The sequence below is a fragment of the Epinephelus fuscoguttatus genome, linkage group LG11 (genome assembly GCF_011397635.1).
Source record: "Epinephelus fuscoguttatus linkage group LG11, E.fuscoguttatus.final_Chr_v1".
Classification (NCBI taxonomy): domain Eukaryota; kingdom Metazoa; phylum Chordata; class Actinopteri; order Perciformes; family Serranidae; genus Epinephelus; species Epinephelus fuscoguttatus.
This window is the reverse complement of record NC_064762.1, coordinates 19,581,830-19,608,851: the sequence shown is the minus strand read 5'-3', so window position 1 is coordinate 19,608,851 and position 27,022 is coordinate 19,581,830. Positions and strand designations below refer to the sequence as shown.

General features: G+C 43.4%; 3 protein-coding genes and 1 non-coding gene across 5 annotated transcripts in view; 3 read left to right on the top strand and 1 right to left on the bottom strand.

Annotated features, from left to right (window-relative positions):
• LOC125897191 (pleckstrin homology domain-containing family G member 1) overlaps positions 1–10,669 on the top strand; it is a 55,286-nt gene extending 44,617 nt beyond the window's left edge. For both annotated transcript variants that reach the window (XM_049590313.1, XM_049590312.1), the window contains exons 6-17: positions 8–158; positions 538–669; positions 2,561–2,743; positions 2,851–2,946; positions 3,295–3,381; positions 3,817–3,850; positions 3,989–4,081; positions 4,178–4,239; positions 5,005–5,190; positions 5,280–5,399; positions 5,507–7,355; positions 8,866–10,669. In XM_049590313.1, coding sequence (XP_049446270.1) covers positions 8–158; positions 538–669; positions 2,561–2,743; positions 2,851–2,946; positions 3,295–3,381; positions 3,817–3,850; positions 3,989–4,081; positions 4,178–4,239; positions 5,005–5,190; positions 5,280–5,399; positions 5,507–7,355; positions 8,866–9,860 — 3,988 coding nt within the window. In that variant the 3' untranslated portion in view covers positions 9,861–10,669. The remainder of the gene's footprint in view (positions 1–7; positions 159–537; positions 670–2,560; positions 2,744–2,850; positions 2,947–3,294; positions 3,382–3,816; positions 3,851–3,988; positions 4,082–4,177; positions 4,240–5,004; positions 5,191–5,279; positions 5,400–5,506; positions 7,356–8,865) is intronic.
• A 3,105-nt stretch (positions 10,670–13,774) lies between these two features.
• On the top strand, positions 13,775–19,722 carry tcp1 (t-complex 1). Its single transcript, XM_049589879.1, has 12 exons — positions 13,775–13,918; positions 14,419–14,504; positions 14,599–14,727; positions 15,901–15,998; positions 16,128–16,238; positions 16,370–16,551; positions 16,897–17,023; positions 17,281–17,456; positions 17,569–17,692; positions 17,858–18,050; positions 18,997–19,160; positions 19,292–19,722. Exons 1-12 carry the CDS (start codon positions 13,846–13,848, stop codon positions 19,500–19,502), a joined length of 1,674 nt encoding a protein of 557 aa, XP_049445836.1. The 5' UTR covers positions 13,775–13,845; the 3' UTR covers positions 19,503–19,722.
• Positions 14,163–14,300, top strand: LOC125897648 (small nucleolar RNA SNORA29). Its single transcript, XR_007450454.1, has one exon. It is a non-coding gene; the product is annotated as a small nucleolar RNA SNORA29 (small nucleolar RNA).
• Positions 19,723–19,774: 52 nt separating the features above from the next.
• On the bottom strand, positions 19,775–26,059 carry acat2 (acetyl-CoA acetyltransferase 2). The gene is made up of 9 exons (XM_049589880.1): positions 25,912–26,059; positions 23,024–23,158; positions 22,674–22,855; positions 21,863–21,980; positions 21,635–21,778; positions 21,423–21,545; positions 21,161–21,315; positions 20,782–20,892; positions 19,775–20,649 (listed from the first exon to the last, which is right to left on the bottom strand). The coding sequence occupies exons 1-9, from the start codon at positions 25,958–25,960 to the stop codon at positions 20,479–20,481; spliced, it is 1,188 nt and encodes a 395-aa protein (XP_049445837.1). The 5' UTR covers positions 25,961–26,059; the 3' UTR covers positions 19,775–20,478.
• Positions 26,060–27,022: the final 963 nt, after the last annotated feature.

The window sequence follows — 27,022 nt, the reverse complement described above, 5'->3', positions numbered from 1 at the left end:
TCCACAGGTCGGTGGCTGTGCTAACAGAGTGCATGAGGAACAAGGCGTTGGCCAAGTTTTTCCGCGAGCGCCAGGAATCTCTGAGGCACTCCCTGCCCCTGGGCTCCTACCTGCTCAAGCCAGTGCAGAGGATCCTCAAGTACCACCTACTGCTGCACGTACGTCTGTCTGTCTGATGCCTGCCTCGCTCCAAAACACACTTACACGCAAACAATTACTCTTAAACCCACAGAAATGCAAGCACAGGCATGCACTTGTTAAGTCCAGGACTCGCTAATGTTTTTATCCATACTGATACAAATGCATGTGTACGGTTGGATAGCAGCGATTCTGACTCAGCTCCCAGTGACAATCTCCACTGGAGAAGCCAAATGTTTAGACATATGGCGCTCAGTGTGTATGTTCCTGTGTATGTATGTGCTTGCATTAGAGTGCAGAAACACACACATAGGTGCCTGTATGAGTGAGCCCCCTGTGCATGTGCATACAGTGTGTGTGTGTGTGTGTGTGCTGACTCCCAGTGTCATGTCCGTGCAGGAGATAGCCAACCACATGGAGAAGGACACAGAGACCTACGAGGTTGTGCAGGAAGCCATAGACACCATGCAGAGAGTGGCCTGGCACATCAACGACATGAAGAGGAAGCACGAGCACGCCGTTAGGTTGCAGGTACGACAAGCACACATAAGAATAAAGCCTGACGCAAAATATTTCATTATCAAACAGGTGTTTTCCACTTGTTCGACGCCTCTGAGTCCACTAAATGTCGAGCGTGTGATCCCCTCCATGATGCACCCCGCACACTTTCCACGTCTCTCATTATTCCTTTAACAAAAACAGACGCGGCAGTGTCGAGCCTTTTCAAGGAGCCAATTCTTTTATTGTTCTGCAGAACAGTTATGTGGAGTCTAGCTTTGAGTCAGCCAAGGCTCTGATCCTCCCCACGTCTTACGCAAGTCGCTGCGCTTTCCACTGGGCTAATGATGGCCTTGCATAAGGAGGGCACATAAAAGGGAAGCTTGTTTCTTTTATCAGCTGGGAGCCAGAAGGGTCAGATGAATGCAGGAATGTGTGAGGAAGCCTTCGCTCTGGAGAAAGGATTGGCTCTGTGGAGATTTCAGCATTTTGTTGTTTTGTCCTCTTCATTGCCTTTTTTTTGTGTTTACCCCCCTGCAAATCTGTTTGTAACGTGTCCTTAACCTTCTGGTTATAGTCTGTTTCTCCCTTCATCCAGTAGCACAGCAGACATCCTTTAGCGTCCTCCTTCACACTATCTTTAAAAACCAACCTTTCCAAATGAACATTTGTACATCAGTTACTCGCCCGTGTTACCTTGAATGTATGAAGAAAACTTTGTTTTTCCAGCATGCCTTCACAATAAATGAAGAATCCAAAAGTCATAGGGGTTTTTCTTTACTTTGCTGTTTTAAAGAATTAGTTTGGAGTCAGTTAAGTCACACAGTAACACCAACAAATTACAGATCGAGGCAGTGGTAGACCAACAGCTTCAGTGTTCAGTGAGGAAAAATTACTGTTTTTGTCAGTGGAGTCTGGCTCTAAAGAGCGATAGATGATTTTCACTTTTAGTTCAGTTCCCTGTCAGAGAGGGACTGTTTGGGAAGAATTGAGCATTCAATAAGATCAATGAGACTTATACTGCATGAATTGTGCAAGAGTTTGTAAATTGTTCAATTGACCCTTCGCTAAGTCCTGCCCATAGACACAGACAGGCCAATCATAAAGTAGCATCGAGCCGGGTCAGACCAGGGTCTGACAACAACACAGCTGTGCTCCCTTGACTCTAATGCAGTCGTTTCAGATTTCCCTCATTTTCAGGCTGGTTTTGTGGATTTGGAGCTAAATGTTGTGTCTGGGGCACGTTGTGTATTAATGATACTCGTTACCTGGAGAGGTTGGAAAAAGATATATGTTTCTTCCCTGTTCCAAAACCAAAATCAAACCCTGAAAAGTGTAGGGTTAGCTAGCTAGCTACTGAAGATATAGCCTACTGAATGTGTACACATGCTGCTTTTGCTTTTTAATGATTATAACAGTGAATAAAGACCGATCCTGCTGTACAGGAACCAGTGAAGGGAAGCAGGGAAACTTGGCTGATATTCAACCAGCTCTGTGTCATCACATTGTGCGCAGATGAATGTTGTTTGACGGTGGAGGTCCAGGTGCTGGCAGCAACACGGGGGCGAAGCCAACCACCGTTCATCTGCACACACTGCGATGCCACACAGCTGGTTCAGTATCAGCAAAGTTTCCCTTTATATTCATTGTCTTGTGTGGCGATCAGCAGTGATGTGGTGGTTCGCTTTTACACTGTGATCTGTAGCCTATAGCTCGGCTTTAGCTTCTAACTATCTTTGTCTTTTTAACCTGTTGTTGCTGCTGAGTCATTTTCACATCCTGGATATATCCTTCAAACACAGACTGTAGACCCCTCTGTCTGCTTCTCTCTGGAATCACTGTTTCATTTTTACAAAAATATGAAAATATTTCTTTCGGGGAGTGCAGTTAGTTACATTTACCTGTATTTTTGTGCTTTCTGCAGGAAATCCAGAGCCTGCTGACCAACTGGAAGGGCCCTGACCTGATCGGCTACGGAGAGTTGGTTCTCGAAGGAACGTTTCGTCTGCAGCGAGCCAAAAATGAGAGAACGCTCTTCCTGTTTGACAAGCTTCTCCTCATCACCAAGAAACGAGAGGAAACCTACACGTACAAGGCTCACATACTGGTCAGTCGTGTCTTTGAAGCATCTTGTGTCCTCAAGAGAGACATAGAAATATGCAGATGTTTCTGCTCTGCAACAGTGTTTTCACTTCCTGTTGTTCTTTCCTGCAGTGCTGTAACCTGATGCTGGTGGAGGTGATTCCTAAAGAACCGCTGAGTTTCAGTGTGTTTCACTACAAGAATCCCAAACTTCAGCACACAGTCCAGGTACAGCAGTGTTACATAAGAGAGTGCATATCATAACAAAAGTCAAAGTGTGAAGTGTTTGAACTGTGCAGCAAGGGTGCAGTCAGAAAGTGTGATGATTATTTGCAGGTGTCCAGGCTCACCTTGCTGAGTTGCTCAGACATGTTGAGTGTTTAGAGGCTAATGGCAGCCATTGTTGTTACCTAACCACTGTGTTTTGGACAAGTGCTGAAAAATTAAAGCTAATATGTGTGATGTAAGAAAGCCGTGTTCCAAATGTTCAAGGGTTTTATCGCAGCCCTCTCGACCGCCTCTTAAACTGCATGTCTGATATTATCTTCCCTCTGATGTTTTGCGCTCTGCCCTCAGGCCAAATCACAGCAAGACAAGCGCATGTGGATCTTACACCTCAAGAGACTCATACTTGAAAACCATCCGGCCAAAATCCCCGCCAAGGTAAGAGCGACTCGCCTCCTGACAGCTCCCTCTAAGTTCACTGACGGCGTAAACACAGACTTTGAGTGGGATGTATTGGAAATGCCACTCCCTCTTGTCCACTTGTTTTCTTCTTCACCTCCATCTTTTTTTTCCCTCCCTGCTTTTTCTCCACACTTTAATGCGCTCTGACTCCTTCCCCTCATTTGTTTTCATTAAATCACAATCACTTTTCTGTCTCTTCTTCTGCCTCTGGCCTTGTGCAAGTGGAAACTGATGATTCCTCCTCAGGGGTGAAGGTCACTGGGAAAGTTCACCATGATTACATAAAGTGGCCTCTTGAGTGCCAAACTTGAGCACAGTAGTTCACAGGACTGTAATGTGGCGCCACCTAGTGTCAGCTTTTATGTTCACTCATAACCTGTTTAACTCACCCTCATTTTATTTCAATTCTAGGCCAAACAAGCGATTTTGGAGATGGATGCAATGCGTAAGTGTCTATTTATATATGTATAATTTAACAAAATCATATTTTTTAAAGTCTGTTTAATTTTATGTTCTTCTACAGCAACCATATTTGATGCATTTTATAATTATGTTTTTGGCATCTTTTCTATGATTTCTCCAGATCATCCCGGGTTTCATTACAGCCCTGATGGCGACAAGAAGGATTCCCCTCAGACCAAGGAGGGTCCAACTCCTCGTAGAGGACGCAGGAAAGGTAACAAGATTACAAAAGGATTTTATATCTTTTTTGAATTATACAATTTGCAAGGCTGAACTTCAAGAATTAATCGATAATTCTTTGACTTTCCAGAACCTCTATCAAAGTTATTGAAGAATGCAAAGCAGAATGCTGCCAACACAGATGGTGAAAAGGTGAGTCTTAACCAGACATGATGAACAGTTTCAGGTAGTGTTAATTTATTGCTTTTATTTTTTAATTTAGTCCTGGTCTTAGTCCTGTGTCAAATGTCCTTGTTAGTTTTTATCATATAACCCTAACCCAACCTCATCCTGTTTTTTGGTCCAGTTTTAAGTCTGAGCAATTTTAATTTTATCTTAGTTTTTAAAAAACAAACAAAAAACATCACTATTTTAGTTTAGTTTTAATCGATGACAACTGTTGCCATTTAATTTTTTTAGTCATCAAAGAAGGTGAATCTAGCCTAGCCTAAAAAATAATTTTGTCGATTTAGTCCAACTTATTTCACATAAGATTTTATTTTATTATCTAATGAAAAACACAGGTTGAATTATTACTTGCCCTACTTCAGTTTCACGTCGACATCCCCACTCATATAACCAATGCTTGCAACATGGACCAACACACAAATACACAACTGCTTAACTAACACTGGCTGACCACTCTAAAATATTTTGTTGCCCTTTTTTGGGCAACTAAAGTAAAACAAGATTTTACTTAAAGTTTTTTAACTACTTTTTTTCATCATCAGTACTGCATGTTGATATGATCACAGTTAGTGTTTAATGACGTAGGTGCTGTCTCGTCGTCGTCTAGTCTTACTCATGGAAAAAAAGGTTGCTGACATATTTATTCATAGTTTTGTTAACTAAATAAATTCTAAGTTGAGGTGCATGAGTTCTCACACAGTCTCTTGAAAAAACCTTTCTCCTCTCCAGCGAATAAGTCTGGGAGCCACCCTGCTCTCGCCAATGTCTCAGCTGGCTTTGGGCACCATCGGCCGCAGCCGCAGCCTCATCAATCAATCGCAGGAGTCCCTGGACCCCGGCGATCACTTTGACCACAGTGACAGAGAAGAGGAGCCTCATCAGCAAGATGCTGACGACGAAGATGACAGTGGCCTGGTGAGTTTAAAGCTGCCCAACGAGTGATGCTCATACATATAGTATGACCTCTTCAGATATGTTGTTAATGCTGATAACTCTGCATTCAGGGAGGCGGAAAGCGGCTGCGAGTCCCTGGCAAAAGCAGTAGGAAGAGGCTGAACCCTCAGGCATCTGTCGACAGTATAGAACAGTGGAAAACCTTCAACATGAGTTCCTCAGACTTACAGGTATTAATCACAAATTCACCATGATAATTTAATCTGCTTATGTCTTGATGATTTTAGACTAACTTAACGACATGTTAAACAACAACGTCTGCTTTCCTGTCCTGCAGAAAGCCAGAGAATCACTGGTGAGGGATGGAAGTCGCCACCCACCGCTTCTCAGGACACCTCACGTGACAGAGGAGCCGCCAGACACCCCCATCCCCTCTGTAGTAATCACAGAGAGTGAGAATCCTGTAAGGAACATCTGGGCGGACCACCGCGCTCGCAGGGCCATGTTCCCCACCCGCCAGCGGACCATGCAGCCCGACGACGAGGACGAGGACATCTACCAGATGTTTGTCCCGACAGAGCAGAGCGGGCCAGAACCAGAGACGCCCACGGAGAGGATGGAAGCCACCTCATCGCCCAAGACAGCTCGGCCCTGCAGCTGGCATGTTGAACAGGTGCCCACTGTGCAGATTGACCCTCCACCTGACGGGAGCAGAGTCCTGCGGAGGGCGAGCAGCGCGGGGGAGAAGGCAACGGAGGCCCGACAGAGTCCTGATGACGACCAGACTGATCACAGCAACCTGGAAGTGATCCACACTGAATCCTCCAGCAACGACATATCTGGATCATCCTCAGCTGAGCAGCTGACGATAGACGATATAGAAAACGTGTATGACAACATCAGTTATGAGGACTTGAAGAGCATGGGCCTCGTCAGAAGGGACCCAGAGGAGAGCCGGAAAGAAACTTCTGCAGATGCACAGGGTTCCCAGGCCCAAGCAGCAAGGGTACTAAATGCTCCAGAGGTTCCTGCGATCACAGAGCCACTGATTGAACCAGACACTTCCTCAGACAGCAACCGGTCCTCAACACAGGAGGGGAGGCCATTTGGGCCATGTGAGCTCAAGATAGTGGAGGAGAACATCTACGACACCATCTGCTTCAGGGAGCCTCCATCAACAGAGCCTAAAGGAACGAATGAAGGCGACAAACTACAACGAGAGAGGGACAGTCTCCTGGCCTCTGAGCAGGACCTAACTGAAAGCCTCGGAGGGTTTGTATCCGAGGAAAGTCTCCATTTTGTAGAGGACGAAGCACCAGACACGTCCCACCCTGTCCCATGTTCCTCTGAGCCAGATTATTCCTCCTCGTCTGCCTCTGAGACTTTCTCCCAGCGCTCACAGAAAGGGGATAAGATGTCAGAGCAGGTCGATGAGATCTGGAACGATCTGGAGAACTACATCAAGAACAATGAGAAGAAAGCTGATAGATTTCCTGCTGCCTTCCCTGTTGGTGCCACTGAGTCGCCTAAGAAGGCGTCTTCAGTTAAAAACAGCCCTACAAAGAGCCCCCCTGTAATTAGTCCTCAAGCAGCCAGCCCTCCACCCAAGAGTCCCCCAGCACATCAGCCTAAACCCCCACCTGTCACCTCTACACCGTCATTCACCATCCCAGTCATCCAACTGCCAGACCCTCAAAGTGAAGGCGCCACTGCAGAAGAAAACCACAGTCCTGGTCCTGCAGCTCGCCCCCTTCCTGCCACCCCAGAGCCCCTCCCCGGCACCGTGAAGAGCATCCGTAACAGACTGGCTCGCCTCAGCAGCGGCAGCTTCCGCCTAGAGGACGACGACCTGGTGGAGCTTCCTCAGCGAAGCACCCCTCAGAGGGATATTCCCCTCAAGGAGCTCCACAGCTTGTTTTCGGGGGAGCTGGCAGGGCTGGACTCGCCGCTGGCCTCCTCCTCTCTCCTGCTGGGTGAGTCTGTGGACTTGGACCTGATGGATAAATCAAAGAACCGCGTGTTCCTGATGGCGCGGCAGTACAGCCAGAAGATCAAGAAAGCCAACCAGCTGCTGCGCATGAGGAGCATGGACCCTGGAGACGCTTGTAGTCGCGCCAGAAATGAGAAGAAGCAAAAAGACCTGGCAGCCATCTTGGAAGAAAAGAAACAAGGGGGAACTGCCATAGGTAAGACCAAACATGTAGCTCTTAGAACGATTGTTTCTAACTCTAGCGTTGTTGATAGTGGCAACTAAGAATGCACTGACCTCGCTCAGTCTGAATGCTTTCCCAAAACTGAAACTCAGGGCATCTGCCAATACTGAGTACCAATGTGATTAGAGCACTCTCTTTTTCCTCAAATATAAAATCTCTGTACCTCATTTCAAGGAACTAATACCCCCTTTTTTCACCAAATGAGATCTGGTTCTTGAACTTGGTCTGCTCAGGTAATCAAGAATGCGTCATTAATGGATGGTGGATAGCATTGATTAGCCTACCTGCAAAGTTATGTTCTGGAATTTCATTTATTTGTTTTCCAACCTGTAGAATACGACATGCCCACTGATGTTGTCACGGTTCACACTTTAGGTCAACATAAAAAACTGCCATTTTTGGTTCCAGCCAGGAAACAAACCTTTTAGGTTCCGGACCAATATTTTTTTTTGGTTGAAACGCTCCAAATGTTTCAAAATTAGGTTCAGGATTTTTAACATAGCCCGTTCCATGTTGGTGGAAAGTAGTATAATTGGGGTCATTCATTTGCAAGGTCATATCAAGCTTTACATCACGTCTCAGCTAGAAATAGAAGCAATCATACACTGTCATGCTTTTAAGTCTTGTGCAAATTTTATATTTACTTGTGCATTGCCCCTTCAAAACATGTATGCTCGGAACTGGCCGATTGCTTGGACTGTGGGGTTTCTGGTTGCAACATCACAATCAAATACACCTGGGCCCCAAACAGCTAAAGATTTATTATGATGTTTATATATAAAAAATATTGAATTATGTTGCTATTCTAACTCATTGTATCCAAAAATAATGACAAATGACCACCCAAACCCTTAAAAAATCAAGTCAGCAGCAGTAATTATTTACTGTGTTCATTTCAAATTCATATTTTACTCACAAAATATAACATTTAAAATATGATGCATTATTATTCATTAAATTATCCACCATTATATTAGAATTGAAAACTCCACCTTGGACAGTACATTTAAGTACAATGTGCTGATAATCCCTCTCTTTCAGTCCTCACCTAAAGTAAAAATTTGAATGCAGGACTTTTACTTTGTGGTACTTATGGTTTTGAATACATCTTCTATCACTGCCAATGCCAACATTCCCAGTTAGAGAAAGGGTGTAAAGAAAAGCAAGATGGCGTTTGCCTTGGACCCCCAGTCACTAAATCTGCCCCTGAAAAACACCCGTCGCAGCTATGGTCAGAAACACTGGTGAAATACACGGTGAAGCCCCGCCCCCAATGCTGCACAAAGCCCATTGCACTAAAGTCCACAACGCATGTCCTCTGGCCCCCAGCAATACACCCACCGAGTGTAAAGTAGATCAGATGACCGTTTGCGAGATACTCAAAGGCCACACAGACAAACAGACAGAGATTCCTTGATTTATAGTTTATTATAAAAATATGTATTCACACCTTCTTTACATCCTCTTTGTGTTTCCTCTCCAGGTGCGAGGATAGCGGAGTACTCCCAGCTCTATGACCAGGTGATGTTTAGGGATCCTTCCGCTCCAGCTGGCCCACATCACTCCCATCCAGGGCTGCCGTCTTCTCCGTCCATGCCTGAGACCTCCCTGGAGGAGGACTGGCTCCACTCCACATACAGCAATGGAGAGCTGGCCAGCTTCGTCTCCTCATCCAGCGAGTTGAACGATGCTCGAGCGTCTTCCACCCCACAGCGCAGACTCACCTCGGCCTGCTCTATCCCTTCTCTCAAGACCTCCCCTCCCTCTCAGACCTCCCCGCCGTCCCAGAGGTGGAGCTCGTGCATGTCGGCGCCGAGTGAAAAAGAGGAGCACGTGTACAGTTCCATTAAGAGACATCCTTCCTTTAACGCTCCGTCGACTCCCTCCTCAAAGTCTTCCCCATCCGGTCACTGTCAGTCGCTCGGCTCTCTGGGCGGCCAGCAGCAGGAGAAGAACCAGTCTGGACTCAAATGTAACGGACCCACTGTGGATCGATCCACAGACAGACTCCATGGCCCCAGTCTGGGCCGCGCTGGTCGGCAGAGCAGCCTCCCAGAGCGCTCTACCCAGGGACAGTCAGACCTCACTTTGCACGACGGTCAACAGGTGGTGGTCCTGAACCGGGCTTCTGCACTGAGCATATTCACCGCCACCCAGAACTACCTGGCTAACTTTAAGGACGATGGGGAGGACGACGATGACTATGTCGAGATCCGCTCAGAGGACGAGAGCGAGCAGGAGCAGGACAGGTTGGCGCGGCGAAACGGCAGCTCAGTGGCCCTTTCCAATCAGAGCCGGGGTCTCGCCCACTCCCAGAGTCTGCCGTGCACACCGGTGCGCTCATGCGACCCGCTGAGGTCCCTGAACCGCGAAGAACTGGAGAAGTACCTGTGGAGCGAGCCACAGCAGAGCCAACCCAAAATCGTCCAGTCTCTGAGGGAGAAGTTTCAGTGTCTGAGCTCCAGTAGCTTCGCCTGAGTCTATACGACGAATAAAAGCCAAATATATGTAAACATACAGCATATAGCAACAAAAGGGACACTGCTGCTTTGCCTTGAACACCCTTTGTCAACATCATAGCCCACAAACAAACATAGAAGCAGTTTCTTTGATCGCAGCCATATTTGTAACAACTTCAATGTAAAATACATGATAGGTTACTAGTAATAGTGAAAAGCCTGCATGTGAGCTGCCTCAGCACTTCCAACAGTCTTCTGTGTGTGTTTCAATCAGATCTGGTCAGCGGGGAAGCGTTCAAAGCAAAAATGTTCTCAGTTGTTGGTAAAGGTATTCAGTGTGACTGAATGGGTTTTTAATATTCAAAGGAATTCACACGTTGCTTTATGTGTGTGTGAGAGGAGCGGCTCAGCTGGAGGACTCAGTGCCAATAAACTGTTGTACAGTTACAGTAGTTCAGGATATCTGTTACCGATTGCAGGAAATAAAATCCGGTCTGTGCCCGACATCTCAAACTGAAGTACAAGCGTCAAAAATCGGACTCACCACGTCAAGCTCTTTGTTTTAATTTGCTGGTAAGGTTATTTTAACTGCATTTTCAGCACTAGGTAATCTTAAAGGGACAGTTCACCCCAAAATTAAAAGTACATATTTTTCCACTTACCTGTAGTGCTATTTATTGAACTAGATTCTTTTGTTGTAAGTCACCGAGTTTTGGAGATATCAGCTGTAGAGGTGTCTGCCTTCTCTCGAATATAATGGAACTAGATGGCACTCGGCTTGTGGCACTCAAAGTGCCAAAACAGGAAGTTTGAAAAACTCAACAGTAATGTCTCTTTCCAAAAATCATGACCTGCTAATTTAAGATAATCCACAGACCTTGTTGTGAGCAGTTTCATGTAGGAACTATTTCTTTTCTACCGAACTGCACCCGCAAGCCGTATCACTGCGCAGAAGGAAGTGTGCATCTACTCATGGATGAGAAATGCAAAAATTAATGCGGTCCTGCTGAAGGGAAGCGCGTGTCTATGCTAGCTCACCTAGCACCACTGAGCTAGCTAACGTTGTAGCTCAGCCAAGGAGGACAGCACTAATTTTTGCATCTCTCATCCATGAGTAGATGTACACTTCCTTCTGTGCAGTGATACAGTTGGCAGGTGGAGTTTGGTAGAAAGAAAGTAGTTCCTACATGAAACTGCTCACAAGAAAGTCTGTGGATTATCTTAAGTTAGCGGGTCATGATTTCTGGAAGGAGACACTGCTGTTGAGTTTTTCAGATGTACTTTTTTGGCGTTTTGAGCACCACAAGCCGAGTGCCATCTACTTCCATTGTAAGGCGAGGGGAAGACAATACTCAGCAACTCAAACCTAACATAGACTGATAAATAGCACGACAGCTAAGACGATTTTGGGGTGAACTGTCCCTTTAACCCACGTCAGAGAGGTGAACCACAGTGGTCACTAGTCTTTTTGACCATGCTTACACTATCAAACAGTCCTGACCGAGCAGCTTTTTCACATAGCGATCTTCAGATTTGCTACTCAGGCTAGATCGTCACTTTTAACAGCTTCTTAGCGATAACAAACAGGACGCCGCTGTAAAGAAAACACGTCGGCTAAGATCCAGTAGGTTAAGTATAACTAGATTTAGACCTGTAAGTCTATCTGAAGTTATTGTGTTTCACTCTACCTGCCACCTTTGTCATCGATAGGGTATCACGCTTTAAAATCAAGAGAAGATGCTGATATTTTAGATAATCTATAAGAAACCGTAGGGCTTTGTATTTATTTTGAATCTGAGTAAAATCAGAGATGTTTTTACGTGTTAAAGTCCGGCGGGCGTCCATTTTGTAGAGTGGAATGTGCATCTCAACAAGTGGATGTTTCTTTGTTTTTAATCATACTAATTTTAACATTTGTTTTTAAGAGGGACCACGAAGGAAGGAGAGTTCGTTAAAAGACTACAGTACTGTATTTGGTGTATTTTTATTTTTTTCAAATGGATAGTCTGTTTACTTTGTTTACGTTATGGGACACTCCCAACTGTCACACTACTGATGTTGCATCCACGGTCACACAAAGAAAGTCACTTTAATAAGGTTCATACAACACAATTGTTTTCTCTCCCCTTATAAAGTTTACCACACATTTGTTGTCTTTAAAAAGATCACAAAAAATGTCCTATTTATTTGTCACTGTTATTTTGGCCCTTCTCACTCTCACTCCAAGCCACTGACAAGTTGTAAAATAAAGTATTTATTAAAAGATGGTTTTATTAAGAGTTAGGCAAAAATTTGAATCAAATACTGTGAATATTTTCAGAAGATTTTTTTTAATTTTTTATCACGCACTGCTTAACACAAGTTCCAAATCACAACAACACGTGAAAAGTCAAAAAGCACAATATCATGGCCTACTGTTCATATCAGGAAATGTACGTCAAAAACAAGTTAGGAATATGAAGTATGTTTTTTTTTTTAATTGTACATTTTGTCCTCTGTTTCACTGGTGGGGATTGTTTGTCTTCATTGACTCTTTTTTGCACTTTTCTGTCTTTTTTTTTAACGTTTTATTTGTAAACACTTTGTAAAGATGTACATTTTAGGAAAGTTATTCTTGTATGCCATAGGTATGCTTTATAATGCTTTAATGTTTAAGTTAAGTGTACTGTATTTTTTTAACTGCCTAGTTGTCATTGCTCAACAAAACAATGTATCAGAGGTAATAAATTCAGATTAAACTCATCTCTGTGTTTTTGTGGTTGTTAATGAATAAATATGAACATGGTGTAGAATTGTAGCCAATTAATACCATTCAGAGGATACTTTCATCAGCAGGAAACACTCACTGCTTATCCTTTCAGTGAGAACTGCCTGACAATTTGACATAATTCTAGATGATAATCATCATTTTGTGAAGAATATGCTCAGTGGGGGATAAAAATAATTAATTCCCCAGTCATTTTATAATATGCACATGTCTACATGTTCTTTGTTATCATATAATAAGGATATCAATTTATATACATTACGCAGAATATAATTTGCATATCATCACACTCCCTTGAGGTTTCAACATAATGCTTGGGGGCCAGTTAGTTATTACATTTTGGTCAGTCTCAGAGTGCATTGCTTATGTCTCATCTGAGGATGATAAATAATAAATAAATGCATACATATGCAGATACCTGCTTATAAAGTTTGCAATTACTTTCCCAAAAAGGCTAAATCAAATAAATCGTCAAAGATAAAGAATATTGCCCAACCAAATCAATCGATCAATCAGTCAAAGAATTGATTGACCAATATTAATTTTAATGTGAATTTAAAGCACAATCAGTTTGAGAAGGATCCCTTAAATTTTTTATTAATTAATTTTGTCTAAGAATTGTGACCAAGAGATTTACTGAGGACACTTTATGGCTAAAAAATAAACTATAATTATTATTATTATTATTATTATTATTATTATCATCATTATTATTACAAGAAGGGAAATAATTTGAGCAAAGGAAAAATAGAATTTTAAATAAATAAAAATTTTAAAAAGCAACCGAACAAAAATCTAATGGCCAATACATTGACATGTTGGAAAAAGAGGAGAAAATATTTTTAAAAACAAAACAAAAAAAAAACCCCACCTCAATACTGTAGTATTCTCGATGTATTTGCTTAAAACAGCAGAGGGCGCTGCAGTCCGCAGTCTGAAAATCGCTGCAAGAACCATACGTGAAGACCAGGCGTCGGTACGGTGAGGCATTCTGGGAAATGTAGTTTAAAGGAAATAGCGTGACAAAGCGTTCTTTTCTAACTTGCTAAGGGAACTTGTTGACCCAAACCTTCGTTATAAATTTAAAGTTGACATATTTTACATAGTTAAATCCCTCATACGGCAATTACCGTTTATTTTATAAATAAATTTTCTTCTCGAACCTTCTGGTTATTGCCGGTTTACCCATAGTGCACCTCGCCGCTTCCCTTTCTTCTTGGTTGTGTGGTGGTCCAAAATGTCGCTATTAGAGGGTCCGTTAAACGTGCTCGGCCAGAGGACAACTGGCGAATCTGTTCGTACTCAAAATGGTGAGTTGTGGTGCTCTATTACTTGGTGTTTCATATACGCTGCGTGTATTTTATGTGCGTCACGAATGGTCGACAGGAGAAGTGATTTCATTTACTGAATGTACCACACGTGTGGCTAATGCTAATGCTAGCTAACTTTTTAAGCCGCTTCTGCAGTCTCTAGTGAAATTCTGCTAAATACAGTGAAGTCTGTTTTTTATACACAAAGTGCACATTACACTAACAGCATTAGCTATGAAGTCGTATTCCCATTATAGTACCTTCCACTCGCAACACCATGAATGGATGGCTATGCTAATGGGATAGAGGAACACTGTCATGGTCTGAAGGTGTGGCTACTTCACTGTGAGCCCCACTCAATAAAATGACAGGATAAATGAATAACGGTGGTTTTACAAGTAAAGTCAGACATGCTAAAGGGTGAACCGGTTGTCCTTTAAATGTAAAGAATGTGTTATGTAGTGCTAATGGCTAGTTGCGGCTTCTTTTTGTCTCTGCAGTCATGGCCGCAGCATCCATCGCCAACATCGTCAAGAGCTCCCTGGGACCTGTTGGCCTCGACAAGATGCTGGTGGACGACATTGGGGTCAGTGTCACATTCATCATCTTTTTTCAGTCTCTTCACTTTATAACATATACTATGATCTAAGTTGCTCATGTGTCATATTAATGTACGATAGGACGTGACCATCACCAACGATGGAGCAACCATCCTGAAGCTGCTGGAAGTGGAGCACCCAGCTGCCAAGGTCCTGTGTGAGCTGGCTGACCTGCAGGACAAAGAGGTCGGAGATGGGACCACGTCTGTGGTGAGTCGGGTCAACAGCTGCTCCAATATGGTGCCAGAGCTACTGGCTTAATAGACATATTTCTAGCTGTTCACATAATACTGAGGTCAGTTTGTTGTAGGGATGCACCGATTGAGAAAGTCTGGGCTGATACTGATGTTAAACAATTTGGCTGATAGCAGATACTGTTGTTTTTCTTGTTATTTATTCCCCCATCTTGTGCCAGGGAAACAAAAATCTTCACTATAGAAAAAAATAACTGAACCGTAATAAAGTAAATCAGTCCTTTATTACACTGTCTTTGAATAAGCACAAATTCAAACACACTGTTATGAAACAATCTTCCTACACATGGAAAACATCTTAAAAATAAAATCGTGGTTTCAAAAAGCCTTTTACCACATTTAAAATAGAATTTCCTCTCATTACTTTTCTATATTGTTGTGAAAGCATCAACAAAATTTCTCCCTCAATCAACTGAATTTAAGTTTCTCGCCAAAAACTAAATTTCACAAGATTACATCTGAACACATCATGATAATGTTATGATTTACCTTTGCCTAATACTAATTTTTAATGGATAGAGCTTGAACGCATCACAGTGTAACTTGACCTCTGTTAGCAGCTAGTTCCACAGTGGAGGGAAATCAGGGTAGCAATACGGTGCATTCCTTGATGTGTCAGTAGTGGGTTTAGTGCGTCTGGTCATCATGAAGATCTCTGTTTATCCCAAACACTTTTTCTTTTGTCCCATGGGACAGCGTTAATCTTAAGTTCTCCTTTCCTGCATAAAACTGATGTGACACAGTAGAAAAACATTGGCCACTGCTACAGGTATATGTCATATTATTTGCCAGTAGGCCGATGGCAGTTAGCAAGGTGAACATCGGACGATACTGATGTTCAGCCATTAAATCAGTGCATCCCAAGTTTGATGTAAAAATATGTCCTGTTTTAGTACCATGCATCTGCCTTTTAATACGGGTGTGTGGCTATGCTAACAGGAGAGAGAAACTGTCCTTCAGTGTCTGAAGGGGTTGAGCAGCCTCATTTCTGCCACTCCTAATGAAACGATGGTACAATATGAAACTCATACCTTTTGACTAAACATTTTAATTGGTGTTGTAAGTATTCTCAGTTATGATGCCTATGCCAGTTTTTACTTATGATGTATATTGTGTTACGTTCTTTTAGGTAATCCTTGCTGCAGAATTGCTCAAGAGTGCAGATGAGCTGGTGAAGCAGAAGATTCACCCCACGTCAGTCATCAGTGGATATCGTCTGGCTTGCAAGTAAGATGCCAACACTGAGAACTGCTCTTTACACTGTTCTGAAATATTTTTGAATTGACACTGATAATTACTGAATGCCTCAGATCTGTGCAGATGTTTGACATGCAAACTTGCCTTTTCATCTTCCAGGGAGGCAGTTCGCTACATTAATGAGAACCTCACTATTGGAACAGATGACCTGGGCAGAGAGTGCTTAATCAATGCAGCCAAGACTTCCATGTCCTCCAAAATCATTGGAGTGTATCCTTCTTGCTGCACAGTGCATGAAATATTTTGGTTGCGTCCAACCGACAGAATCAGTGGAGTTTGCAGGCAGCATATAATTGTCTGTGTGAGTAAGTCCTTTATCTGCCTTAACCCTGAGCCCTCAGTGACGCAGACTTTTTTGCTAACATGGTGGTGGATGCTGCCATTGCTGTGAAGTTTGTGGACAGCAAGGGGATGGCCAAATATCCCATCAACTCTGTCAACGTACTGAAAGCCCACGGCCGCAGCCAGAAGGAGAGCTTCTTGGTTAATGGCTATGCACTGAACTGCACAGTTGGATCACAAGGTATAGTAGTTTTTATGTTAGTTGCTTGAAACTCCCAAATTTCAATAGTAAAATGTGATGATTGTCATTACCATTACAACTCCCATTTAATTTGCTGCCATGCCTCACATGATGGCGTGAGCAGTGATACGCGTGGGAGACAGTAAATTGGCTTTACAAAGAATGTAGACACAGTGGTTTCTAAACTGTGTCACAACTTTTCTAGCCAGACAATGGAATAATAGCCCAAAGTTAAATGAGCGTTATTTTGTCCTCATACTGTCAAGTTGTGAGATAAAATTGGCAAATGTAATTATTATTTGGATATTTCCCCTGCTAAACATGCTGTTTCATGTTTTTCCCAAGGGATGGTAAAGCGTGTCCTCAACGCCAAGATTGCTTGCCTGGACTTCAGCCTGCAGAAGACCAAGATGAAGATGGGAGTCCAAGTCGTTATCAGCGACCCAGAGAAGCTTGACCAGATCAGACAAAGGTACCGACTTATTTTCTTCTACTTGCACCATCATAAGCACATCCAAATCATCCCATTTAAATTTGCTGTGATGCTCAATCAATAGTTTACACAGTGATACGCGTGGGAGAAAATATTATCAGCCTCAATATAGAGCAGCAGTTTCTCCCTGAGCTGTTGCACCAGTATTGTGGGCTGGACAATTTTGTATATTTATATTGTATTGTATCTAAGTATAGCTGGTGAAGCTGAAACAAGTTTGGATTCTGTCGCTCCAGGGAATCTGACATCACCAAGGAGAGGATCCAGAAGATTTTGGCATCAGGCGCCAACGTTATCCTGACCACCGGTGGCATCGATGACATGTGTCTTAAGTACTTTGTGGATGTAGGAGCCATGGCAGTGAGAAGGGTTCTGAAGAAGGACCTGAAGCGCATCGCCAAGGCAACAGGAGGTAGGGTGGCAGTACGCTGAAGTTTGTGTACATGTTTGAATGTCTTGATTAAAACCCTTATGTTCAGTAAACTAATATCACAGTGACGTTGGTTGTGTTTGTCTGTTCTCAGCCACCGTCTGCCCTTCACTGACCAATCTGGAGGGAGAGGAGACGTTTGAGGCCACTATGCTTGGCCAGGCTGAGGAGGTTGTGCAAGAGCGCGTCTGTGATGATGAGCTCATCCTTGTCAAGAAGTAAGAACTGCAACTACAGCACTGTTTTATGCTTTATACACACCACTAATTATGAAGTGCTTCTTACACAATGCTGAGTTGATATCTCTCTGCGTATACATTTCTACAGTCTGACGCATGCTAACTGTGCCGGCTCTGTTTTCTCCTCACTTTTAACCCTCTCAGCACCAAAGCACGCACATCAGCATCCATCATTCTGCGAGGGGCCAACGACTTCATGTGTGACGAGATGGAGCGTTCAGTGCACGACGCTCTCTGTGTGGTCAAGAGAGTGCTCGAGTCCAAGTCCGTAGTGCCAGGAGGTGGCGCTGTGGAGGCAGCTCTGTCTATCTACCTTGAAAATTATGCTACCAGCATGGTGAGCCATATCCACAGAAACACTTGTATTTCTTCAAGTATGCAGCTGACGGGGTATTTGGGATTGGATTCTTTCTTTTTTTATGAGAGGATTTGCCACGAGTACAGTGTTTGTCCTAAACAAGTTTCTCCAACGCTGAGATGTTAATCATCATTGGGGTTGCAGTAGTATGAAAATTGATGGTTATCATACCATGTATATTTGCTTATCTGCACATGCACATCTCCTCTCCTCTCCTCTTCTGACTGCCTGTCAGACTCGTCATCTTTTGCCACAGACCCACATGCAACAGCAGATAAAATGTCAGAGAAGCAAGGCTGATATTGCCTATCTCCATTCCTTGCCAAAAAAATAAAATCAGCGGTGTGTTATTACTTAGAATATCCCCAAATCTGCTTGAGAACACCATCAAGAACAAGGGGGTGTCCTCGAGGACAGAGATCCAGTATGCAAACTATCTTGTGTATTGCTTTAATACTTGAGGTTTAAACGTAGATCAGACAACGTGCCCTCAAAATCATTTTCTATATCCCAGCTCCTGGCCACATCTAATTTTTCTGTCCATTCAGGAACCTCTAAAACAGACTCTTGAGTGTCTGTGCGAGTTAAAGGGACAGACAGGAGCAGTCTGCCTATTGTCACAACAGTATGCTATGTTAATTAAAAAATAGACCAAAAAAAAGCTCATGGCTGATGTTATTTTTCATTTAGTAGTTAATTTAACATGCCATTGCATTGCTGCTAACATGTAATTTAATATGCTTTGGTTATACTGCATAGTTACATACTTTTTAAATTTTAACCATGTATAAACCCTTGTCTCTAATTCCTTTGAGGTTCGGTGTCGCTGATAATTGCGACATCATGAAACTGATGTTTTTGAGGTGGTTATCCTTCTGTAAAAATCTCAAATCATTGCAATCCTGCTTATCATTTGTTTCTTCAGGGTTCTCGAGAGCAGCTGGCTATTGCTGAGTTTGCTCGGTCTCTCCTCATCATCCCCAAGACGCTGGCAGTGAACGCAGCACAGGACTCCACTGATCTGGTGGCCAAGCTCCGGGCCTTCCATAACGAGGCGCAGGTTAATCCTGAGCGCAAGAATCTCAAGTGGTGAGTGCTTCGTAACGGCACCATCATGGAACTCCTGACAGCTGTTCCTGATGTTGTAGGCGTTTGATAAAACAATCTTACATACTTTGCAAAACATTCAGTATTTGACCACTATCATTTTTGTCTTGTAGGATTGGTCTGGACCTGGTCAACGGCAAGCCCAGAGACAACCGTCAGGCCGGCGTGTACGAGCCCACCATGGTCAAGACAAAGAGCCTCAAGTTTGCCACCGAGGCCGCGATCACCATCCTCCGTATTGACGACCTCATCAAACTGTTCCCCGAGCCGAAGGAGGGTGGGCAGTCGTACCAGGAAGCCGTGCAGTCGGGATCCCTGGGTTAAAAAGCTGCGATCAGTCCCGATAGATTCATCATCTGTATTTATACGCAAGGAGCTCTTCATGGCTGTTGCTCTAGTGTAGGCCGTGCACTTTGCCTGTTTACTGTTCTCCCACTCCCTCTCCTCAAGAGCTCTCTCTTCCAGAGGAACTGTAAGTGATTTTTTTTTTGGACACTTAATAAAAGCTCCAATGGTTGTAAATGACCGTTGATTTGTTAATTCAGATTGGCTAGCTGTGGTTATTGTGCAGGCGTTTGACCGAATTCAAAGAAGTGTTTGACTCTATGGCTTATTCTTTATTGATATGTAGAACAGCTGGATTACAGGAAACATTTTCACATGTATGCTTTGTACAGGAAGCACGAGGTTAGAGAAGGCTGGCATACTTGACCTTATGGCACTTAGCTATGTTTCAAGGCTGCTGTCTTCATTGGTTAAAGAAAGTGGAATGTTGATCAGAGTCAGATTTATACAGCGATCGAAATCTATTGACAGCTTGAAGCAACTATCACATAAATTACACAAGTTAAAAATAGTCTACAAACAAGGTATAGTGTCTTCCAAAGCCTGTCCATACTGGGTGCTAAAAGCCTTGCATTTGCAGTTCGTGTTCCACCTTTTACAGTTGTACAGGTACAGTGAAAGCAGGTCATCTTACAGGACAGAACATGATTAAGCTGTCATACATTAGATTTACATGATCTTGACGTCTAAAATCCCCTAACATTAAGTCATATGCTACACAGCTATCACCTGAGGAAGGGCGAGTTAAGGTTCACAGTGAGAATGGCAAGCTATTAATCTATAACATCCAACAACTCGTATCCCTTCTGCCTCAAGTACAGTGATCGGAAGATTCCCGGTAAACCGTTAACACTTTCTATCATGACCCGAAGTGTAAACAATGTGTTTAAGTATCCCTTATCCATTACAAACATGAGATCAAGTGCAATCTGTGAAGCAGCGTCAAGGTGTCATCTCAAACCATCTCCACGCACATGGCGATGCCCATCCCTCCTCCTATGCAGAGAGATGCCGCGCCCTTACGGCCTCCAGTTCTCTGAAGCGCGTGCAACAGGGTCACCAGTATTCTGCAGCCAGACATGCCGATGGGGTGGCCCAGGGCGATGGCACCACCGCTCACATTCACCTGAGGAGAGGAGGGGGGGGAGGAAGTGTAAGAGTAAACTGGAGTGAAATTTACACACTAATAAACATGTTTTCAATATGTAAATCTCAAAATGATGACACGCTGTTAGTGATGCTGCTCAGTGAGACTTACTTTGTCTTTATTCAGGCCAAGCTCGTTCACCACGGCAACAGACTGGGCAGAAAACGCTTCATTGATCTCAAATAAGTCGACTTGGTCCAGCTGCCAGCCGGCTTTCTCAACCTGTCAGAGAAAAATGAGAGAATAATAAAGATGAAGAAGCAGCTGGCTACTTTATTGTGTATAATGTGGTTGCTGGTTTGAGCCCTTCTGTGCAGAGTTTTTTTTTTTTGCATGTTCTTTGTATTAGCGTGGGTTTACTCCAGGTGCTCCGGCTTCCTCCCACAGTCCAAAAACACGCAGGTTAATTGGTGACTCTAAATTGCCCATAGGTGTGAGGATGAGTGGTTGTCTGTCTGCTTGACACATTTACGTGCGTCTGATTTCTCACCGCTTTCCTGATGGCTGGTATTGGTCCAGTTCCCATGATAGACGGGTCAAGGCCAGCTTGAGCCCATGATACGATTCTGGCCATGGGTTTAACGCCACGCTTCGCAGCCTCTGACTGGCTCATCAGGACAGTTGCTGCTGCTCCATCATTGATTCCTGCAGCAAAATAAAGAGATTAACATACAAGTGTTTGGTTAGTGAGATAAACCTCAGTGACATCATCTCAAAATGTCCACAAAATGAGAGAACACCAACTGTCGAACCTGAGGCGTTCCCAGCGGTGACGGTGCCGCTGCTGTCCTTTATGAAGCAGGGTCTGAGTTTGGACATGCTCTCCATGTTGCTGCCGTGACGAGGAAATTCATCCATCTTCACCTCCACTGGACCTGAGGATGACAGACAGTTGTTACAGTGCACGCACACACAGGGCAGATGAGATGATCTCTCAGTAATAAATTGCTGAATTCCTCCTCACCTTTTCTGGACGGCACCATGACTGGAACAATCTCTTGATCAAAGTGTCCAGCTTTCTGTGCAGCCTCTGTTTTGTTCTGGGACTGGACAGCAAACCGGTCCTGGTCCTCCCGACTGACTCCCCACTGCTTCGCCACATTCTCAGCTGATAAAATATATAAGATTTATCAATACAATAAGTACTCTTCAAGGAGTTTGCCTGACTGTGTATATTCTCAGCTATACACACCTGTGATGCCCATGTGGTAGCCGTGGAAGGCGTCTGTCAGGCCGTCGGCCACCATGGAGTCCTGCAGGGAGGCGTCGCCCATCCTCATGCCTGTTCTCATCTGAAGCGTGTGAGGAGCCTAAAGTGGAACCAGGAAACAAACAATGAAGACATCTTAGGCTGGAGATATACTCGCTTTTTCACCCTATGTGTGTGAGATTATCAGCTACGTTGTGAACAAAATTATGCACATACTTTACAAGAACTGACTAGCACGCACAGCTGTCAATCCCGATGTCAAATCAAACAGCTAATTAAAACCAAACTTAGCAGAAAAATGAACACATCAGCTAATAAGAACCATCTTAAATGACAGAATCCATCTTTGGACAAATTTGACATGTACTTTGTGTTTTTAGTTTGGCTCATGTCCCGTTCACTAACAGAGGAGGTAGGGTTTCTGACCTGTACTGCCACCAGCCACCAGGGGGCGACGGAGATGTTTTGGCTTTACTTTCATCCATCTTTCTATACAGTCTATGGGCAGTACCTAAAAAGCACTAAGGTTACACACCCAGCTATATTTATAACAGGCTTTCATAGACAATGCCCACACATTGTATTATCCATCTGATCTGAGTGCAATTTCTTTTTAAAGACTATTTTTAGGCATTTTCTGCTTTATTTAGACAGTGACAGAGAGAGACAGGAAAGGCAGGAGGACAGAGGGGACAACAAATTCGACCCAGGGTCAATGCAGTAAGGACTTAGTCTTAAGGCGCTTGACTGCACTTTGATAGACTCCTCTGACACATCTTGTGTCAAGACTTACCCTGCTCATACTCTCCATGCCCCCTGCCACCACCACAGCAGACTCTCCAGTCTGAATGGACTGAGCTCCCAGACACACAGCCTTCAGCCCAGAGCCACACACCATCTGGCAGCTCCAGGCCGGGACAGGGTAGGGAATACCTGCCCCAACACTGGCCTGACGCGCCGGGTTCTGCCCCTGACCTTAAGGACAGGAAGGAAAAAATACAATGGAGGTGAACACAGATAAGTGAGTGGAAGTATTGTGAAACAAAGAGAAGCCATATCTGGCCCAATAAGTGTTGATGCAACGGTCAATATAAGGGCTAACTACTGTCACACTTTGATCTCAGTGATCTCCTGAGCTTTCACCTGCTGTTAGGACATGTCCCATGATAACCTCTGAGACCTCCTCTGGCTTCACCCCAGCTCGCTTCAGAACATCCTTGATAACCACAGAGCCCAGGTCATGCACAGGCACCGTGGACAGAGCACCGTTCAAGGACCCTGTGTAGAAATGATGAAAGGTATTGTTGCATGAGCACATAATCAGGGACAGCTTGGAGGCTTAACTAACTGAAACACTGTTAGCCTACTATTTTACATGGAGAGGAGACTTGTACTGCCTTTTAGACGGATATGGGCCAAAGAACTGTATCAACAAAAGGTTTTTTTTAAGGTGCTGGTTTTAGTGCTGAAACGATTAGTCAATTAATCCATAAACTGATCAAAAGAAAATTAACTGCCAACAGTATTGACACTAAGATCTACATAGCTTGTCATTTTAGATCAGATGAACTCCACACTACAGTGCATATTCATCTTTCTGCCGTACTCAAAAAGGAGCTCTGCACACTGCTAGACTCCAATTAAATGCTTTATTTCTTACAGTCTTTTCAAGGTAATGTTTAGATTTACAAGATCTTCCTAGGGCGAGTGAGGAAGAGAAACCAGGCATGTCTTGTAGAGGCTGTAGCCTAATGAACTCAGATCACTATCACCTGCTGCTCAGCAAACAGCAGGGGCAATACATTTACAGACAGGAACCAAATACTAGACAAATGTGTCAAGCAATGTTCTGTATCCCTCTCCTGCATCTCCATCTTTCCCCACATGAGGGTAGATAAGCAAATGTTGCCACTTTCTACCAAAGGCTTTTTTCATTCATCTGAGATCTGCCGCTGCTTTACACCAATCAGCCACTGACAGGTGAAGCGAATAACACTGATCATCTTGTTATAGTGCCATGTTCTGCTGGGAAAGCTGGGGTACTGGCATCCATGTGGAGGCCTGGTAACACGCACCACCCTCTCAAATAGCGTTAAAGACCAAGTACACCCCGCTTATGGCAGTTGGTGCTCATTCCTGAGCAGTTTTCTGTTGTGGCACGGCACATTATCCAGCTGGGGGTAGCACTGGCATCAAGGAGTACTGCTGCCAAGAGCGGGTGTACTTGGTCTACAACAGTGTTTGGGTGGGTGGTGTGTGTCAAGAGGCATCTTACATGCATGCCAGGACCCAAGGCTTCACAGCAGAACATTGCATTGTTCAGTTCGAGTGTTCACATATGCACAAATAATGCTGAGTCACTGCTCTGAGTCCACTTAGAGGGCTGAAAGGACCAAGTGTGAAAACACTGTTAGACACTCAGGTTGTGGCTCCTAAACTGTGGACGCCATTAAAAAGCAGCTCGAAACTCACCTGTTCAGACTTGCCTTTGCTTAGTTTTATTTACTTTGTGCCTTTATTATTCATTACTTTTATATTTTCTCTTTCTTTCTTGTCTTGCTTTTATATTTTGTTGTGAAGCAATTTGGACCTCTGATCTAGAAAAAGTGCTATTTTTTTTATAGTGCTATGTGAAATAATACAATGAATACACTTAGTTTCTTATTAGATAAGAGTTAACTTTATGGTCATTGTGTAGAGAAGAGGTGTCAAACATACAGCCCGGGGGCCAGAACCACCCCGCCAAAGGGTCCAATCCAGCCCACTAGATGACTTTGCACCACTAATGTTGATGCACTTGTGAAGGCTGAGAGGTTTCAGGGGGAATTTAAATAACAGTGAATACTTTGTGTGTGTCATATTTAAAAGATATTGAACATTGTGCAAAATATTGTCAACCAGCAGCTTCAGTACCAAACAATCTGGACTTCTATCTTAAAACAATATTAGCAGAACCCTGCTGCTGAGGCAGAAACTTTGGATGGTAAACGGTTTATAAGGCAGGGGACGATTTAATCTGCTTTTTTCAATAGCCTCCACTTTAGTGGGAAATTGTGCAAACATGTACATGTGATGACAGTGGGTAGCAGACTGACTGAATGTGGAAAAACTAAGACATACTGTTGGATTTGTACATATTTTTTCTGACAATGTCGCTGGCTGTTCATTTGTTTTGTAAATGGATGAAGGTTTACAGAATAGTATTCTTTACTTAACAAAAAAGGGTAAACATTTGAAGGGGTTGTGATTTATAGGTTATTAAGTGATGGTTTTACTGGTCTGGCCCACTTGAGATCAAATTGGGCTGTATGTGGCCCCTGAACTAAAAAAAGGTTGGACACCCCTGGTATAGAGCATGGATGGTGAGACAACAAATTGAAGTTTGGCATCTGCAAGCAAGTGCAAAAAGCAGGAGTGCAATGATAGTATCTAGGCTACAATACAAAGGAGTGTTGTATATTCTGCTCTGTGGGCAAACAGGAAGTTCTACATTTAACCACGAGGCATAAAGTTAAATAAAGTGATATAAGGTGTGTCGGTGTCAGTTGAAGTTATCGTGCTATCAAGTAGTTTACATTGCTCAACACACACCTTGCTGTCAAATAAAAATATGTTCACATCTTACAGAGACTACACGCCTAACTTGCTCTGTCACTCTGTACATGTTGCAGGTAACCAATGGTAGGGCGCTCGTGGTCCGTGGCACTATGACCGGCCAGCCAATCAGCGACCACAGAGCACTGCGGACACACGAGCGAACCAATCAGAGCTCTGCAAGCGAGACTCGGCGTCTTTAATTGAATGACATCAACCACTGCCAAATTAAACAAGACTACTGACAAAACGGCTTTAAAAATAGCTAATATCACTTTAAGTATATAAATAAATATGTTAGCTTGAAGCTACATATTCCGATACAGGTAATTTAACCACCGAGACGAGCAGTCACAGTGTAGCTGCAATACAATGTTAGCAAACTGTTTTAAATGAACAAGTAACGTTATGGCGCTGAGGGGAACATTAAATCTTACCAATGGGTGTCCGTGCAGCAGAGACGATGACGACAGGCTCGTTGTTCATGTTGATAGATGGCTGGTTGGAGTTGGAGTGCTCGTTACAAACTGTTGTTCCTGTCTGTCCACACTGCTCCGTCCGTCCCGACTGCACCGTGCGCTGTTGACACCCGGTAGATCTGCACTCAGTCGGCTATATGGAAGTACAACTGGTGGGGTAAGGCACCACAGCGCCACCCTGTGCCCTGGAGGGGTAGTGGTCATTCATTAAAATGACAATTCGCATTGAGCTGAATTTACAGCCTCATATTTATTCTTCCATTATCTTAATATTGATATTATTTGTCACATTAGGCTTTCCAAATTTTAAGTATTTATTATGCCACATTAGTCAGGGTAACATACGTTATATAGCTTTCTAACTTTGATTTATCTGCTTGTGTATTTTCTACTTGCTTGTATCCTGTTCTTTTTAATGCCAGCTTCCTGCTTGTGCTACTGCAATGCTGGGATTAAAGAAGTTTGATCTTATTACATGCCACCTAACTCACTGGTTCCCACCCTGGGGGTCCTGACTCGCACTAGGAGTCGCCAAAGCTTCACAAAGTGTGTTTTTATACACTTTACTTATTTTACATACTTATATGTTGCTCTTTTTTTTCTTACTGATGGAATTTCATTCATTTTCTTGAAGAAAACTAAATGAAGTTGTTAGGGTTTTTTTTTTTCCAATTTGGATTATTATTAAAGATATAAGCTTCAGAATCTCACAGGATAAGACAAGCTGTCCTGACAGAGCCTTCACTCTGCTTAACAGCCTTGTCCTGCATTAGAAAAGTATTAACAGAAAAGCAGTTAAAACAAAACTAGAGGAAAAAATGGCCAAGCATCAGAGAAGAACACTGAATTTCTCAACATAAAGAAAGAAAAGAAGCCTATCAAGTATTTATGATTGTTAGAAATCCAAACAAATATATATTACAGACAGAAATATATTTATCATTCCTACAAGTATCAGGAAAACTCATCTCATGATTCAGTATTCACAGGAAATAATCTGCTCAAAATGTATGTAAAATCTCCTCCAGTTAATGCATTCACTACGTGGGTTAATGGCAGTTTCAGGCAT